General features: G+C 70.5%; 4 protein-coding genes across 7 annotated transcripts; 2 read left to right on the top strand and 2 right to left on the bottom strand.

The window, feature by feature from the left end:
- Positions 1-225: 225 nt before the first annotated feature.
- On the bottom strand, positions 226-2,586 carry CLP1 (cleavage factor polyribonucleotide kinase subunit 1). Its single transcript, XM_066552228.1, has 2 exons — positions 1,736-2,586; positions 226-1,047 (listed from the first exon to the last, which is right to left on the bottom strand). The coding sequence occupies exons 1-2, from the start codon at positions 2,339-2,341 to the stop codon at positions 376-378; spliced, it is 1,278 nt and encodes a 425-aa protein (XP_066408325.1). The 5' UTR covers positions 2,342-2,586; the 3' UTR covers positions 226-375.
- Positions 2,587-2,858: 272 nt separating this feature from the next.
- On the top strand, positions 2,859-5,398 carry YPEL4 (yippee like 4). The gene is made up of 6 exons (XM_066551676.1): positions 2,859-2,958; positions 3,017-3,083; positions 3,147-3,975; positions 4,342-4,385; positions 4,484-4,592; positions 5,153-5,398. Exons 1-6 carry the CDS (start codon positions 2,859-2,861, stop codon positions 5,240-5,242), a joined length of 1,239 nt encoding a protein of 412 aa, XP_066407773.1. The 3' UTR covers positions 5,243-5,398.
- Positions 5,399-5,721: 323 nt separating this feature from the next.
- SERPING1 (serpin family G member 1) lies at positions 5,722-11,240 on the bottom strand. 4 transcript variants are annotated; one of them, XM_066551935.1, is made up of 9 exons: positions 11,153-11,240; positions 9,114-9,182; positions 8,870-8,939; positions 8,157-8,763; positions 7,933-8,070; positions 7,649-7,852; positions 7,308-7,450; positions 6,801-7,020; positions 5,722-6,267 (listed from the first exon to the last, which is right to left on the bottom strand). In XM_066551935.1, the coding sequence occupies exons 3-9, from the start codon at positions 8,936-8,938 to the stop codon at positions 6,020-6,022; spliced, it is 1,629 nt and encodes a 542-aa protein (XP_066408032.1). In that variant the 5' UTR covers position 8,939; positions 9,114-9,182; positions 11,153-11,240; the 3' UTR covers positions 5,722-6,019. The 4 variants fall into 4 exon arrangements, with proteins under 4 accessions (XP_066408032.1, XP_066408030.1, XP_066408033.1 ...); XM_066551933.1 differs by lacking the exon at positions 11,153-11,240 and adding an exon at positions 9,988-10,068; XM_066551936.1 differs by lacking the exon at positions 11,153-11,240 and adding an exon at positions 10,025-10,041.
- On the top strand, positions 9,449-11,155 carry UBE2L6 (ubiquitin conjugating enzyme E2 L6). The gene is made up of 4 exons (XM_066551937.1): positions 9,449-9,515; positions 10,251-10,340; positions 10,715-10,901; positions 10,970-11,155. The coding sequence occupies exons 1-4, from the start codon at positions 9,489-9,491 to the stop codon at positions 11,128-11,130; spliced, it is 465 nt and encodes a 154-aa protein (XP_066408034.1). The 5' UTR covers positions 9,449-9,488; the 3' UTR covers positions 11,131-11,155.
- Positions 11,241-15,073: the final 3,833 nt, after the last annotated feature.

Genomic DNA, 15,073 nt, shown 5'->3' with positions numbered 1-15,073 from the left:
GCCGCGGCGCGCATGCGCGGGGCCGCCGAGCGGGCGTGCGCGCTCGCGCCGCGGTGGGCGGGGCCACGGCCGGAGGCTCAGCGCGTGCGCGGACCGTACCACACCGGGGGCCAGAGGGGGCGGAGGGGACCGGGCGCTGCGCACTCCGGGCGCGGGGGGAGCCCGGGGCCGGCAAACTCCGCTCCCCTCGGGGACCCACCACCCTCAGCAAACGCTCACCACCGGCAAAGGCTTCCAGATTTAATAGCAAATCGTACAAAAAGTATAAAACCCAAGGGCGGGTGCTGCACCAGGGTCACACCGCGCTGGGGGGGATAAGGAGGGGGCACAGGGAGGAGGAGGAGCAGGAGGAGGAAGGCACATCCCGCTCTTCCTCTACTTGAGGTCCATGAAGCGAATGTCCATGATGAGCAGGAAGTTCTTGGGGAGGGGGCGCGGGGCTGGGGACAGCACGGTGAAGACCTGGCGCTCCAGGTCCACGCCAGTGACCACGATGAAGCCGGCCACGCTGGTCTCGGAGATGTTGTCATCGGGGCTGTCGGCGGTGCTGACACTCAGCAGGTGGTGCACCATGTCCCGCCCCGGCGTCACCGGCACCAGCTTCAGCTGGTTGTCCTCCTGCGACATTCCCAGCGGCAGGCACGAGTCCGGGATGGTGGGAGCGCCCACCTTGTAGATCTTGACGTCGGAGAACTTGACGTCGAAGGCGTGGGGGTAGAAGCAGCCGCGGAAGCCGTAGAAGTACTCGCGGATGCGCTCGTCCCGGCACTCCCGGCGGAAGTCCTTGGAGCGCTCCACCACGCCGCCGGACTTGGGCAGCAGCACGGTGCGCACAAAGTGGGGCAGGTCCCGCTTGAGCTCATTGTAGAGGCGCTCCTGGTCCAGCACCACCACCACGTCCACCTCAAAGGCGGAGGCGGCGTGCACCAGCGCCTGGTAGCCCGAGCTCTTGACCCAGCCACAGGTGTTGATGACGCAGCCGCTCACCGACGCCCGGCGGTTCACCTCGCAGCGCTGGTTGAAGACGTCGGCCAGGCACGACGTGATCTGCGGGAGGAGGGGGGTCACACCCAGGCACCCGTGTCCCCACGCTGTCCCCAGCTCCTTCAGAACCCTCAAGGCGTCCATTCTGGGCAGCCACCCAAAATTTTGGAATGGTCTGGCTTTGAATAAATGTTAAAGCCCATCCAGATCCCTATGGCAGGGACACCTTCCACCAGCCCAGGTTCCTCCAAGCCCCATCCAGCCTGGCCTGGGGCAGTTCCAGGGATGGGGCATCCACAGCCTCTCTAGACAACCCTGAAGGGCTTCATTGTCCTCACACTAAAAGAATTTCTCCCCAATATCCAGCCTAAACTTCTCCTTTCACCATGAACCCATTCCACCCCACCCTATCGTTCCCGATCCTGACAAGAATCCCTCTCCAGATTCCCCGTAGGCCCACAGGATGGAAAAGGCTGCTCTGAGGACAGGGCACAAACTTTCCTCCTCCAGGCTGAACTGCCCCACCTCTCCCAGCCCGTCTCCATAGCGGAGGTGCTCCAGCTCCCTTCATCAACTTCATGTCCCCCTATCTCATCCCATAGCTGGGAAGGGGTGACTGGCCGTGCACGAGGCTGTTTTTAAAACACGTTCTGCTGTCCCCAAACAGCACCCGGGGATTCAGTCACCCCGCAGAGAAAGCCCCGGGAACTCCGGGGCCAGACCCAAGTGGGGCCGAGCCCGCCGTGCTCACCTTGTTGTAGAGCTTGATGTTGGTGCCGGGCGTGGTGGAGCCGAAGTGGTAGACGAGGGGGGCCTGCAGGGAGAAGCCCTCCTCCACATCGGCCGGGCGCTCGATGTACAGCGCGCCCATGGTGCCGGGGATGGACACCGAGCCCTGCCCCACGTCCAGCTCCACGAAGGTGGGCCGGCGGCCCAGGCGCACGGCGTAGTTGAGCAGCAGGCGGCACACGGTGGTCTTGCCCACGTCGGTGGGCCCCACCACCATGACGCGGGGCCCGCGCTCGTCCTCCCGCTCGGCCTGGCGCCGCATCTGCTCCAGCGCCGTGTGCGTGTTCAGGTACAGCAGCATCGGCGTGTCCCGCGACACGTAGGCCACCTCGGTGCGGCCGCTGAGCTGCACGGTGCAGCCGTGCCACGTGAACACGGCCACCTTGGCGCCCGCGTCGAACGTGAACTTCTTGTTGCGGGTGAGCTCGGTGCCGAACACCTCGGCCATGCCGGTCAGCAGCTCCAGCTGCACCGTCTGCCCCGCCTCCACCTCGAACCGCAGCTCCGTCTCCCGCTCCAGCTCGAACTTGGCCACCTGCTTTTTCTCCTCGCCGCCCTCGTCCGCCATGACGGCGACACGGGGGTCCCGGGCCCGGTGTCCCCCGGCCGCCGCGGCCGCGACGGAAGTGACGTCAGAGATGCGCGCCGGGAGCGCGGATGGCCCGGGTCACGTGGGAGGCCTGCGTCACGTGGGGAGGGGAGTGTCCTGTCAGGTTCTTGCTGCTCGTTTGCATCTCATTTGCATATCACCAGCGGCTCCTCCTAGGGGTTGCATCTCATCACAGTGGGGCTCCCCCTCTTCCCCCTCCCCCGATCCCGCGGGATGAGTGCCGGGATCGTTTGCATGACGTTCGCACGACATTTACACGCAGTCCCGCCCGCCCCGCCTGATTTACATCTGACAGGGGGGACATGAGGGGACAGGGGCACACGGAGGGACACTGGGGACAAGGCGGAACACGGGGACACGAGGGGACAGGGACACACGGAGGGACACTGGGAACAAGGCGGAACACGGGGACACGGGGGGACACAAGGGACACGGGGTCTGGAGGGACGGGGTATCCATGGGAATGTGGGGGGCCATGAGGGAGCGGGAGGTGCCCCGGGGGTCGCAGAGCATCCCCGGCGGCTGGGCTGACGTCGGAGGGCCGTGCGGTGACGTCACGGCGGCGGTGGCGGGCGGTGATGTCACGGCCGCGGGATGAGTCACGGTGCCGTGATGCGGCTCCCGGGCACGCAGGGCCCCCCCGCGCCCGCCCCGGGGACAGCGGCGACAGCGGCAGCGGCGGCGGGGACAGCGGCGGGCGGTGAGCGGCCCCGGCCCCCGGGAAGCCACGGAACCCGGTACCCCCCCATCGTGTCCCCCCGAGACCCCCACAGCCCCACCGAGCCCCCGTCGTGTCCCGCAGCGCTCCTGACATTGCCCCCCCACACACGGCGACATCCCTGTCCTCCTTCACCGCCACCGCAAACATCCCCCCCGGCACCCTCCCGCCTCCCGAGGACCCCCGGCACCCCTCCTGGGACCCCCAACCGGCCCTTTGGGACCCCCCTCATCGCATCACCCCCGTGAGGACCCCCACCAACTCCCGTCGGGACTCCCTCCATCCTTCCCTCGGTTCCCCATTCCCCCCGCTCGGTACCCGCAGTTCTCCCCCTCAGGACCCCCATCACCTCCCCGGAGACTCCCCCACGCTTCGAGAAGAGACCTCAGACCCATCCTGGGACTCCCCCCCGCCCCCAGTTCCGGTGCCCCCCCGGCTGTCCCGGTGTCCCCGCTGTCCCGGTGTCACTCCGCCCGCTCTCAGCCGGCTCCGTTCGCGGAGCGCCCACGCCTGGGAGGCTGAGGACGGGTCCCCCCTCACCGCCCCACTTCCCCCTCCGCAGGCCGCCCCCCTTTTCCGCCTCCTTCTGCCGGGGGGCCCCGGCGGAGCCCCCCGAGCCCGGCCGGGCGGGACGGCGGCTCTGGGCGCGCTGCTGCGCTGCTTCCCGTGCGAGCGGCTGTGCGGGGGCTGCGCGGTGCCCCCCGGGGCGCTGCCCCCGGCCATGCCGCCCCCGGGCCCGGCCCGCCGCCGCCTGCCGCCTGCCGCCCGCCTGCCGCCGCGCACCTTCCGCAGTTACCTGCCGCGCTCGCACCGCACCTACAGCTGCGTGCACTGCCGGGCGCACCTGGCCCGCCACGAGGAGCTCATCTCCAAGGTGCCACCGCCACCCCCGGGCCGGGTGGGCGCCGTCCCTCGTCTGCTGCGACAGCGGGAGTCCCCCTCGCCGCGTCCCCGGGGTGTCCTAGGACAGCGGGTGTCCCCTCGCCGTGTCTCCAGAGTGCTGAGTTTGAAGCATCCTTCCCCCCCGCCCTGCCACGGCGCGGTGTGCTGGCGGTGGCAGGTGACCCGTATGGCTCCCACGGAGGTGGCCGTGTCCCCCTCGGTGTCTCCGGGCTGGCAGGTGTCCCCCGCGGTGTCCCCAGGCCGGGGTGGCAGTGCAGCTGGATGGGAGCAGGACATGGAGGGAGGGGTGCCGGGGGATGTGGGGGCCCCACCGGTGACACCGGCCGTGTCCCCACAGTCCTTCCAGGGCAGCCACGGCCGTGCCTACTTGTTCAACTCCGTGTGAGTACTGGGGGCACCGGGGCTGGCAGTGGGAGGGGGAGCCCGGGGGTGCCCGGGCCGGGCGTGCCGAGCCGGTGGGAGCCCCGCTCTCGGTGTAGGGTCAACGTGGGCTGCGGGCCGGCCGAGCAGCGCCTGCTGCTGACGGGGCTGCACTCGGTGGCCGACATCTTCTGCCAGAGCTGCAACACCACCCTGGGCTGGAAATACGTGAGTGCTCCCCAGCTGGGACCCCCACCTGCTGCAGGCACCGCCCGGGGTCCACAACCCCTACCCTGGGCACCCCAACCCTTTCCATGGTTATCCCTGGGCACCCCAAACCCTGCTCTGGGCACCCCAACCCTTTCCATGGTTATCCCTGGGCACCCCAAACCCTGCTCTGGGCACCCCAAACCCTGCCCTGGCATCCCAACCCTTTCCATGGTTATCCCTGGGCACCCCAATCCCTGCTCTGGGCACCCCAAACCCTGCCCTGGCATCCCAACCCTTTCCATGGGCATCCCTGGGCACCCCAAATCCTGCCGTGGCACCCCAACCCTTTCCATGGGCATCCCTGGGCACCCCAAATCCTGCTCTGGGCACCCCAATCCCTGTCCTGGCCTCCCAACCCTTTCCATGGGTATCCCCGGGCACCCCAATCCCTGCTCTGGGCACTCCAATCCCTACCCCGGGCACCCCCGGGCACCCCAACCCTTTGCTGAGGACACCCCCAAGGCAGTGCCCGTGGGGACACGGGGGGGTGACACTGTGTCGTCGTCCCCCCTCCCCAGGAGCAGGCGTTCGAGAGCAGCCAGAAGTACAAGGAGGGGAAGTTCATCATCGAGATGTCGCACATGGTGAAGGAGAACGGCTGGGACTGAGGCGGGGCCGCGGCTGGGACTGGGGGGCACCGGGGGGGGCGCTGGGTCACCCCCTCCTTGGCACCTTCGCTGTGCCCCCCGGCGGCCCCCGGGTGGCACCAGCCGCGGGGGTCGCAGGGCTTTTCTAGGGCAATAAAGGCGCTTTTTTTTAGGAAAGTTCTCGTTGTCACCTGCCCCCCCCCCCCCCGCGCTGCCACCACCCAGCACACAGCCTGGCACACAGCCTGGCACAGAGCGGGGTCCCTGGTGGCCCCAGCCTGTCCCTTCCCCTCCTCACACGCAGGAGGCAGGAGGTGGTTAGTGCATTTATTGGGACCCCGAGCTGGCGGGGAAACTGAGGCACGGGAGGGCCAGGACACCCCCCCCCCCCCCCCCCCGGTGCCCTGGGAAGTGTGAAGGGAGAGGAGAGGAGAGGAGAGGAGAGGAGAGGAGAGGAGAGGAGAGGAGAGGAGAGGAGAGGAGAGGAGAGGAGAGGAGAGGAGAGGAGAGGAGAGGAGAGGAGAGGAGAGGAGAGGAGAGGAGAGGAGAGGAGAGGAGAGGAGCAAGGGACAAGGGATGCAGAGAGAAGAAGGACGGAGGGAGGAAGGGATGAAGGGAGGGAGGGAGGAGGGGCAAGTGAAGGAAGGATGGGAAGAGAGAGGAAAGGGGTAAAGGAGAGAGGGAAGGAGGGAAGCAGGGAGAGGAGGAGGCAGGGATGGAGGGAGGAGGGAGAGGAGGAGGCGGGAGGGGAAGGATGGAGGGATGGGAGGAGGGAGGACAGGGACAGGAGGAGCAGAGTCAGGGCTGGGGGTCGCTGAGACGGCCCATGAAGACGGGGAAGTTGCCGGTGTCGTGCCAGAGGACGAAGAGGAAGGGGCGCAGGGCCTCCAGCACCAGGGCCGAGCGCGCCACCGAGGTGGCCATGGCCGCCGCCGCCTCCACACCGGCCTCGTCCAGCGCCAGCACCGCCCGGTGCCGCGCCGTGTCCACCGCGGCCGGGCCCCGCGCCAGCCCGCACAGCTCCGCGTCCAGGAACAGCCCGAAATCTGCGGCACCGGCCTCAGCGCCACTCCCGCGGAACACGGGGGCAGCGGGGGCCGAGGGGACACCGAGGGGACCCGGCGGCGCGGGGGGTCAGGAGAAAACCGGAGGGACGGGGACATGGAGACGCAGGGACACGAAGGACAGTGGGGACAGAGGAGACACGGCGGGGACACAGCGGGGACACTGGGGGGCGCCAGGGGACACTCAGGGATTGGGGAACACCGGGGAGATGGGGAATGTTCGGGCCGCTGGGGATAATTTGGGGATGCTGGGATGTAAGGGGACATTTAGGGGCGCTGGGGGGAGCGGGGCACATCCGGGGCACTGGGGACATGGGGGACGCCAGGGACACGGGAGTGTGGGGGGGCCTCAGGGAATACTGGGGACATTGTGGCCTTTGGGGACCCTTGGGAAAGTGACCCCCGGGGGAGGGGAGGGGCCCGTGAGATCCCGCAGTGAGGAAGGTCACCGCACCGGGAGCGATGTGACCCCGCGGCCCAGCCAGCCCCTGTGGTGACACCAGAGGTGTCCTTACCCATGTCGTGGACCAGAGGCACCACGTCCAGGGCGAGGTCGAGGCGCAGGCGGGGCAGGGACAGCGCGGTGGCCCGGGGCGGGGTGCGGGCCGCCCGCCGCAGCAGCGCCAGGAAGGTGGCGGGGTCCAGCGCCCGCTCCAGGCTCTCCAGAGGCTCCAGGGGCTCCCGCGGCATCAGCACCACGAGGCTCAGCCCCCCGTGCAGCTCCAGCCGCCCCACCTGTGGGGCAGACCCCCACTGACGGCCACTGCGAGAGCCCAGCGACCGTCACCCCCACGGTGCCACCAGAGAGGTGCCAGCCTGGCGTCCCTCAAAGTCCCAGGGGAGCGAGGTCACAGCCTGTGCCCCTTTCAGTGCCAGGGCAGTGACATCAGCCTGGCATCCTCCCCGAGTGCCGCAGGAGTTATATCACAGCCTGGCGCTCCTCCTTAGTGCCACTGGAGTGACATCATGCCATTATCCCCCCAGCAGTGACCCCCCAGACCCCCAGCACCTGCTGGGGCTACCTGGACCCGCAGGCGGGAGTCGGTGAAGGAGGCCACCGGGTACTTGGCGCTGGTCATGGTGGGCACCATGCGGGGGCGCTGCCCGGGCCGCAGGAAGGGCAACAGCACCGTCTTCTTGCGGTCCAGAGGCGTGCGCCAGGCAGCTGCGGGGACACGGCACCGCGGCTGGGGCACCGGGGAGCACCGGGGGGGCCACACGGAGCGGCCTCAGCCCCGCGCCCCATGGATGCCGGGGGGATGCCCGGGGGATGCTCAGGGGGGATACCAGGGGGATGCCCGGGAGGATGCCAGGGAGGATGTCCCGGGGGATGCCTGGGGGATGGCGGGTGGTGGGACCGTACCGCGCAGGTGGACGGCGCTGAGCAGCAGCAGGCTGGGCTCGGGGGGCAGCGCGGAAAGCAGTGAGGGCAGCAGCCCCTTGCTGGCCTCCCGCACCCAGGCGTTGATGCGCTGCAGGTCCAGGCTCTCGTTGCCGCTCAGGGCGTACGGGCGGGCGCCGTAGAAGCGCAGGGAGTCGTTGAGGAAGCGGGGCCGGATCTGCAGCTCTGTGCGGCGGCACAGTCCAGGGTCAGCCCGGGTGCCCGGCGGGCAGCGGCGCCCCACCAGCACCCGGTGCCCGCCTCACCTGGGTGGTGGAAGATCTGGGCGGCCGAGAAGAGGCCTGGCGTGCTGGCCAGCTGCTGCAGGGCGCCGTGCACGCAGTGCAGCCCCTGCGGGTACGCCAGGAGGGCGGCCAGACGCTCCTGGGTTTCTCCGCGGGCGCCTGCGGGCAGAGGGGAAGCTCGGCTCGGTGCCCCGGCTGGGACAGCCGTGACACGGCGGCGCCGGTGCCCGAGGGCAGCCCCTCACCCAGCAGCAGGTGGGAGAGCCCCGTGGCGACGTTGATGGGGGAAAAGAGCAGGTTGGCGTCGGGCTCGGCCTGCTCTGCCATGCGCTGGTAGAAGTGGAGGGCAAAGGTGCCCAGAGCCTCGGCCACGGCAGCCCGCTGCTCCCCCGTGGGCTTCCCGCAGGTGTCGGTCGGCTCCTCATCCCCAGGGCACGGCGGGGCGCTGGTGCCGGGCGTGGGCACTGCCGTGGTGCCATGGGCTGCGGTGTCCAGCTCCTCCAGTGCCCACTCCGGCGCTGCGGGGCTGGGGCTGGGGACATCTGTGACACCCCAGCCATTGGCTGCGGTGTCCAGCTCCTCCAGTGCCCCCTCCGGCGCTGCGGGGCTGGGGCTGGGGACATCTGTGACACCCCAGCCATTGGCTGCGGTGTCCAGCTCCTCCAGTGCCCCCTCCGGCGCTGTCACATCTGTGACACCCCAGCCCGGCAGCCCCTCGGGGTGAGCGCTGGGGGTGGGCAGCACGTCCTGCGAGGGAGCCGGGGTACGAGCAGGGGGCACAGGGGGCACAGGAGGTGTCGGGGTCTCTCTGAGCAGTGGCATCCAACTGGGAGAGGCCTCCAGAGCGAGCACCTGCGCACAGGGATTTGTGTGAGGGGGGCATGGGGCACCCGGGTGGGGGACTCAGATGAGGAGGGGTGTCGGGCACAGGGAGCCCATGTCCCTGAGCCACACTTACCGGGGTGGCAGTGACCGCGGCTGTGGCCACTAGCCATGCCAGAGGCAGCCAGGGTGTCTTGATGGCCATGCTGGTGGGAGGGCACAGGTCAAGGACAGACACCCAGCATCCCCCACCTCGGCACCCCGCACCCCACTCCCCGCACCCCCCGTACCCCCACCCTGCGCAGCCCCACCCGGGGTGCCCCCACTCTGTCCCCCCCTTTGGCTGTGGGGGGCGGGAGGTGGCAGCGCCCCGGGCCCACCTGGGTACCCGGCGGGTCGGTCCCTGCGTGTCCAGCGGCGCCGGGAGATCTGGCCGGCTCCGACCCTGCCTGGTTAAAAATTAAGGAGGTTCCCGTAAATCAGCCGGGACACGGCCGGTAATGCGGGGGCGGGCACGGGGGTGCGGAGGCAGCCAGGATGCAGCCCCGTGTCCCGTTTTGCTCCCGTCAGCCGCTCGTCTGCGCGGGTTGCTGGCTCTCTGTCACCCCTGGGAGCCCCCGCGGTGACGGGGGTCGCCATCTGCCCCCGGCCCATCCGTCCCCACCCACCCGTGCCAGGGGCGCGGCCGCAGAACCTCGTCCCGCCCGCCCGGAGGCGTGACCCCACGGAGCCCATCCCCGTGGCACCGGGCACCGATGACCATGGCCGGGCGGATCGCCAAGGTGGGCACCGGGGGCACCGGGACGGGACCAGGACTCCGGTGCCACTGCGGAACCGGCGCGGGGGTCCTGGTGTCCGTACCGGAGCGGGGACCGGGGGCAGCCGAGCTCGCGGTGCGCGGGTCCCGGTACTGGGGTGCGAGAGGGGGTTCTGGGGAGTGTTAGTGCCAGTGCGGGGATACCGGTGCCGGGGTGCGGGAGAGGCGGTGCTGGGGGTGTCAGCGCCCGGTGAGGGGGTCCCGGTACCGGGCAGAGGCAGTGCGGGGGGTGTCAGTGCCGGGGCGGGCGTCCCGGTACCGGGGAGAGGCAGTGCTGGGGGTGTCAGTGCCGGTAAAGGGGTCCCGGTGCCGGGGTGCGAGAGAAGCCGTGCTGAGGGGTGTCAGCGCCCGGTGAGGGGGTCCCGGTACCGGGGAGAGGCAGTGCTGGGGGTGTCCGTGCCGGGGGTCCCGGTGGCGGGGTGCGAGGGAAGCAGTACCGGGGTGCAGGGTCTCCGGTGCGGGGGTGACAAATACCCCGGCACGTTTCAGTTTCGTTTCCCCGGCGGGGCGGCCCCGCCCAGGGGTGTGTCCAGAATTCCGGCCTCGTCCATAAAAGTGTGCCCGGTAAATAAACCCTGCCTATTAAGGCGGGGTCTGCAGGCGGCCCCGCCCAGAGAGGGGGTCCCGGGAGGAGGATTACCCTATGGAGGGGTCTGTGGGGACACACCTCCGCCCACACCTGCCCCACCCCTTCCCGCAGGAGCTGGAGGAGGCGCGGCGCTGGGAGGGGGTCCGCGACGTGCGGCCGCTGGACGGGAACGTGCGGCGCTGGGGGGGCCTCCTGCTGCCCGTGCGTGGGGAGAGGGCACGGGGGGACGGGGGGCACGGGGGGCTGCGGGGGGTCCTGGGGAGCAGGGGCCGTGGGGGACATGCGGGCTTGAGGAATGATGTGCCCTGGGGACATGGGAGGGAGCGGGGGTGACCCTTGGGACGGGGCTGTCTCACTGAGTGAGGGTCCCCCGCAGGACAGAACTGGGGAGGGCCCCTCTGAGGACGCTGCGGGTCCTGGGCTGGGGACACTGGGTGGAGATTCCCCTCCTGAGGGGCTCGGGCTGGCACAGGAGAGTCTCTACGGGGGTCACTGGGTATCAGGGCTGGACAGGTCCTCCCCCCCGCGATGGACGCTGCGGCAGAGGGGGCTGAGGTGCCCCCATATCCCGGCAGAACAACCCCCCATACAACACGGGCGCCTTCCGCTTCGAACTGACCTTCTCCCCAAACCACCCGCTGGAGCCGCCCTGCGCCACCCTCCGCACGCCCATCTACCACCCCAGCGTGGACCTCGAGGGCCGCGTCTGCCAGCCCCTCACCACCCACGGGCACTGGGAGCCCGCCACCCGCGCCATCCAAGGTGGGCACGGCGGGGACAGGGGCACGGCGCAGGGGGTGGGCGCCCCTCTGAGCCCCGTGCCCTTGCAGTGCTCCAGGACCTGCTGCTGCAGCTGGACAGCCCAGACCCGCGGCGGCTGCTGCGGCCGGACGTGGCCCGGGAGCTGCAGGAGCGCCCCGAGGAGTTCCGGCGCCGGGCAGAGGAGCACACCCGGCTCCACGCCGAGCCGCGCCCCGACCCCCGCACATGAGGCAATAAATTCTCTCCATCACCTGCTCCGGCTCCGTGGTGCCTCACTGGGAGGGTGGGGGGCTCCGGGAGTCGCTGCCCCCCACGTGCCAGCCCTGGGGAATGTCACCCTCCTGGTGGCAGAGCCAGGGCTGTGTCCCAGCCTGGTGACAGTGCCCAGACACTTGCTTGGTGCCAGCATTCCTCCCTCCAGTGACGAGGCCACCACCGGCTGGAACCACGGCCTTTACTGCTGGGGGACAGAGCAGGGGACGAGGAGGGGGATGGCACAGCTGGGGGGCTGTGGGGGTCACTCAGCGCTTCTTGGTCTTGACGAGCCCCTTGGCCACCAGGCAGCGGTACAGCTCCTGCACGTACGTGTACACGCACTTGGCGTCGGGCACCGGCAGCCGCACCATGTCCTCCACCTCCAGCAGCGGGGCACAGCCCGCCCGCTCCCTGCGGGAAGGGACACAGCGGTCACCGGCACCGGCCGGGGGTGGCCGGCGGGACCGAGGGGCCGGCGCTGCGCTCACGCACTCGGCGGTGGCGAAGGCCAGGGCGAAGTTGTCCCGGCGGGCGTTGGGCTCCAGGGCGGCGAAGTCGAAGGCGTCGGGGAAGAAGCTGTGCAGGAGGGCGCAGAAGGCCAGGCCGCTGCCCCAGCTCCCCGAGAAGTTCTGCACGTCCACGTTCTGCGCAGACAGCGGGGTCAGGCCACCCCCGGGCCGTCCCCGGACCCTCCCGCCGCCCCCACCGGCACTCACCGGGTACCCGCGGGTGCGGGCGCGGCACCACTCCAGCAGCATCGTCTTGACCGTGGCGGCCCCCCCCGAGCGCCGCAGGTGTGGGGCTGGGCCCTTGGCAGCCCTGGGGGGACCTGGGATGTGGGATCCCCCACCCCCACCATCCCTCATGGGGACCCCAGCCCCGCTGTGACCCCATTGCCCAGTGGCTCTGGGCCCCCACTGCCCCATGGTCACACAGCCCCGCCTGTCCCACCCCACCTCACTGCTCTACGGACCCCCCATTCCTCCCTGTACCCCTCATTGCCCCATGCCCCCCAGTACCCCCTGTGTCCCATACCCTCCCTACTTGCCCCATGTCCCCCCTGTACCACCATTGCCCCACAGAGCCCCGGTTCCCCAATGACCCCATTGCCCTGTGCCCACCAACACCCCCACTGACCCATGCCGCCGCCATGACCCCCAATTTCCCCTGTACCTCCCATTGCCTCACGGCCTTCCAACACCCCCACTGCTCCATGGCCCATCCATCCCACTGTCCCTGGCTGTCCTACAGCCCCCCCAAAACCCGGGGTCCCCCATTCCCTCAATGCCCCTCCTGCCCCCCACGGGGCCAGGCCCCCTCACCCTCCAAACTTTTCCAGGATGGCGCTGCGCCCCTGTGCCCGGGTCCCCACTCGTGGCCGTCCCCCGGCCCCCTCCAGCCTCAGCCTCTGTCCCGCCGAGCCGGGGGCTGCCTTGTCCCGTGTCCCCCCCGCTGGAGCAGCCCTGCAGGCACACACGGGTGGGACAGCCATGAGCAGGGCGCTGTGAGGTGCCATCCCTGCCGTGGGGTACTGGGGTGCCACCCGTGGGGACACACCTCGTGCTGCCCCCCGTGTCCTTGGCGGTGCCAGCTGCAAGGAGAGAGGAGGGGTCGGAGGGCTGGAAGAGGGCACCCACGGCCCCCCTGGGCAGCCCTGGCACTCAAGGTCCTTTCCCTTGGGGAGGATGGACACTGTGGGGCAGCAGTGACCCCAGGACACTCGAGTGCCATTGCCCAAATGGCTCTTACCTGTGGGGGACACTGGGGATGCTGGGGACATAGGGGACGTAGGAGACGTGGGAGATGTAGGGGACATGGGGGACGTAGGGGACGTGGGGGACATGGGGGACGTGGGGCTGGTGGCCCCCTCTGGGGACGAGCAGGGAGGGAACTCAGGCCACAGCTCGTCGTCCTCGTCCTGAAGCCAAGTGGGTTCCTGTAAGGAACAGGCAGGGTGGCATTGCCAGCACGGTCAGTGTCACTCACACAATGTCCCTGGCACTGTCATCCTGGCCCTGGCACTCTCACCCTGTCCCCATCCATGCCGCAGCTGCCCTCCCCACCGCCTCCTGCCCTGGCTGTGCTGCCACCTCCCTCCCAACCCCTCCTCACCTGTCGGCGCTGGGAGTTGCCCGCTGCTGCCGGCGCCGCTTTTCCCTCGGTACCCTCCTCGGTACCCCCTCCGGTGCCCCCGGCTGTCCCTGCCCCGGCATCGCCAGCACCATCCCCGGCCTCCCCGGCATCGCCCCCGGCACCCTGGGGCGCTTCTGCCCCGCCATCCCCGGCCGCCTCTCCCCCTGCGCACCCCCCTGAGATCCCCGTACCCTCCCCTGAGCCCCCCGTGTCCCCCCCATCGCCCCCCGTGTCCCCCCCATCGCCCCCCGCTTCCCGAGCCTCCTCCCCACCCCCGGGAGCCGCCGCCTCCCCGCTGCCCTCCCCCGGCCCCGCAGCGGGGTCAGAGGGGGTGTCCCGGGTGGGGGTGTCCGGGGTGGGGCTACCGCGAGTGGGGGTGCCGGGGGTCGGGGTACTCGGGGTGGGGGGGCCGGGGGTGGGGGTGTCCGAGGTGGGGGTGTCTGAGGTGGGGGTGCCGGGGGTCGCCGTGGCGTTGTCCGAGGTGGGGGTGCTCGCGGCGGGATTTGTCGAAATGGGGGTTTCCGAAGCGGGGGTGTCCGAGGTGGGGGTTTCAGTGTCTCCCAGAGCCTCCATGTTGCTGCGGTCACTGCTGCAGGGGCACAGGGCTGTCACTGGGGTGCCCCCGATGACGCCGTGAGCTTGCCCGTGCCCCCCAGAGCCCCGGCTAACCCCCCTCCTGTCCCTGTCCTTGTCCCCATGCCCTCCCCCAGCCTTGCCACTCCTACGTTGGGCACCCCAGTTGCCCCACTCCGGCCCCCCCATGCCCCATCCCGGCACCCCAACAGCACAGCCCGGCCCCTTCACGTCTTCCTGCAGCCCCCCAAGCCCCAAACCAACCCTCCCACTGCCCTCATGCCCCATCTCAGTCCCCCTGTGCCCCCTCCTGCCCTCACGTCCCCTCCCGAGCACCCAGATCCCATCCCGGCCCCGCCATGTCCCCCTCCCGGCCCCACATGTCTTCTCCCTGCCCTCCCGTTCCCACTGCCGGTCCCCTATAACCCCTTCCCGGTCTCCCTTGCTGCCCTCCGACGCTCCTCCCCGGTACCCCCCAGCCCGCTCCCTCCCGGCCGCTCCCGTAGCCCCGGTGCTCCCGGAGCCCCCCGAGCCCCTCGGCCCGTACCCTCCGGCTGCTCCCGCTCCGCCGCCCCTGCTGCGCCCCGGCCCCCCCGCCCGGCGCTATTTTTACCCGGCGGGGGCAGGTGCCGCCTTCACTCACCGCCCACCCGCGGGGCACGCGTGGGGCCGGGCCGGACACCCGGGCACGGCTGGGGAGGGGGAACGCGCCGACACCCCTCCCGGACAGTGGCGAGACCCCAAAGCAGCCCGCGGGGAGGGGACCGAACCGTACCGTGCGACCCGAGGGGCACAGGGGACACGGACACCCTGGGCAGGGACAGGGAGACTTGGGGGTCACAGGAACACGGGCGAGGTGGGGAACACAGACACGCGGGCGTGTTCGGGGGACACAACGGGGACACGGGCACACAACGGGGGACACGGGGAGCGCGGGGGGAGCAGACTCCCGAGGGCAATGGGAGGCACAGACACGCGGGGACACAGGTCACACGGGGACAGCCCGGGCAGGACGGCGGGACACAGGAGGACCCGGGGACACGAGGAACAGGGGACACACAGGGAGGGACTCGAAGCCCCCCGGTCACGTCCGGGTGAGGTCCCGGCGGTGGCCACGCCCTCTCCGGCCTGGACACGCCCCCTTCCCGTGACCCCGCCCTCTGCGGGGCAAAGGCCGGGCCCAGCGCGCGCTCCGCCGCTCCCCTCCCGCC

The sequence above is a fragment of the Molothrus aeneus genome, chromosome 6, assembly GCF_037042795.1.
Source record: "Molothrus aeneus isolate 106 chromosome 6, BPBGC_Maene_1.0, whole genome shotgun sequence".
In the NCBI taxonomy this organism is placed as follows: Eukaryota; Metazoa; Chordata; class Aves; order Passeriformes; family Icteridae; genus Molothrus; species Molothrus aeneus.
The sequence above is the reverse complement of the archived record's forward strand: the minus strand, read 5'-3'. Positions and strand labels throughout refer to the sequence as shown.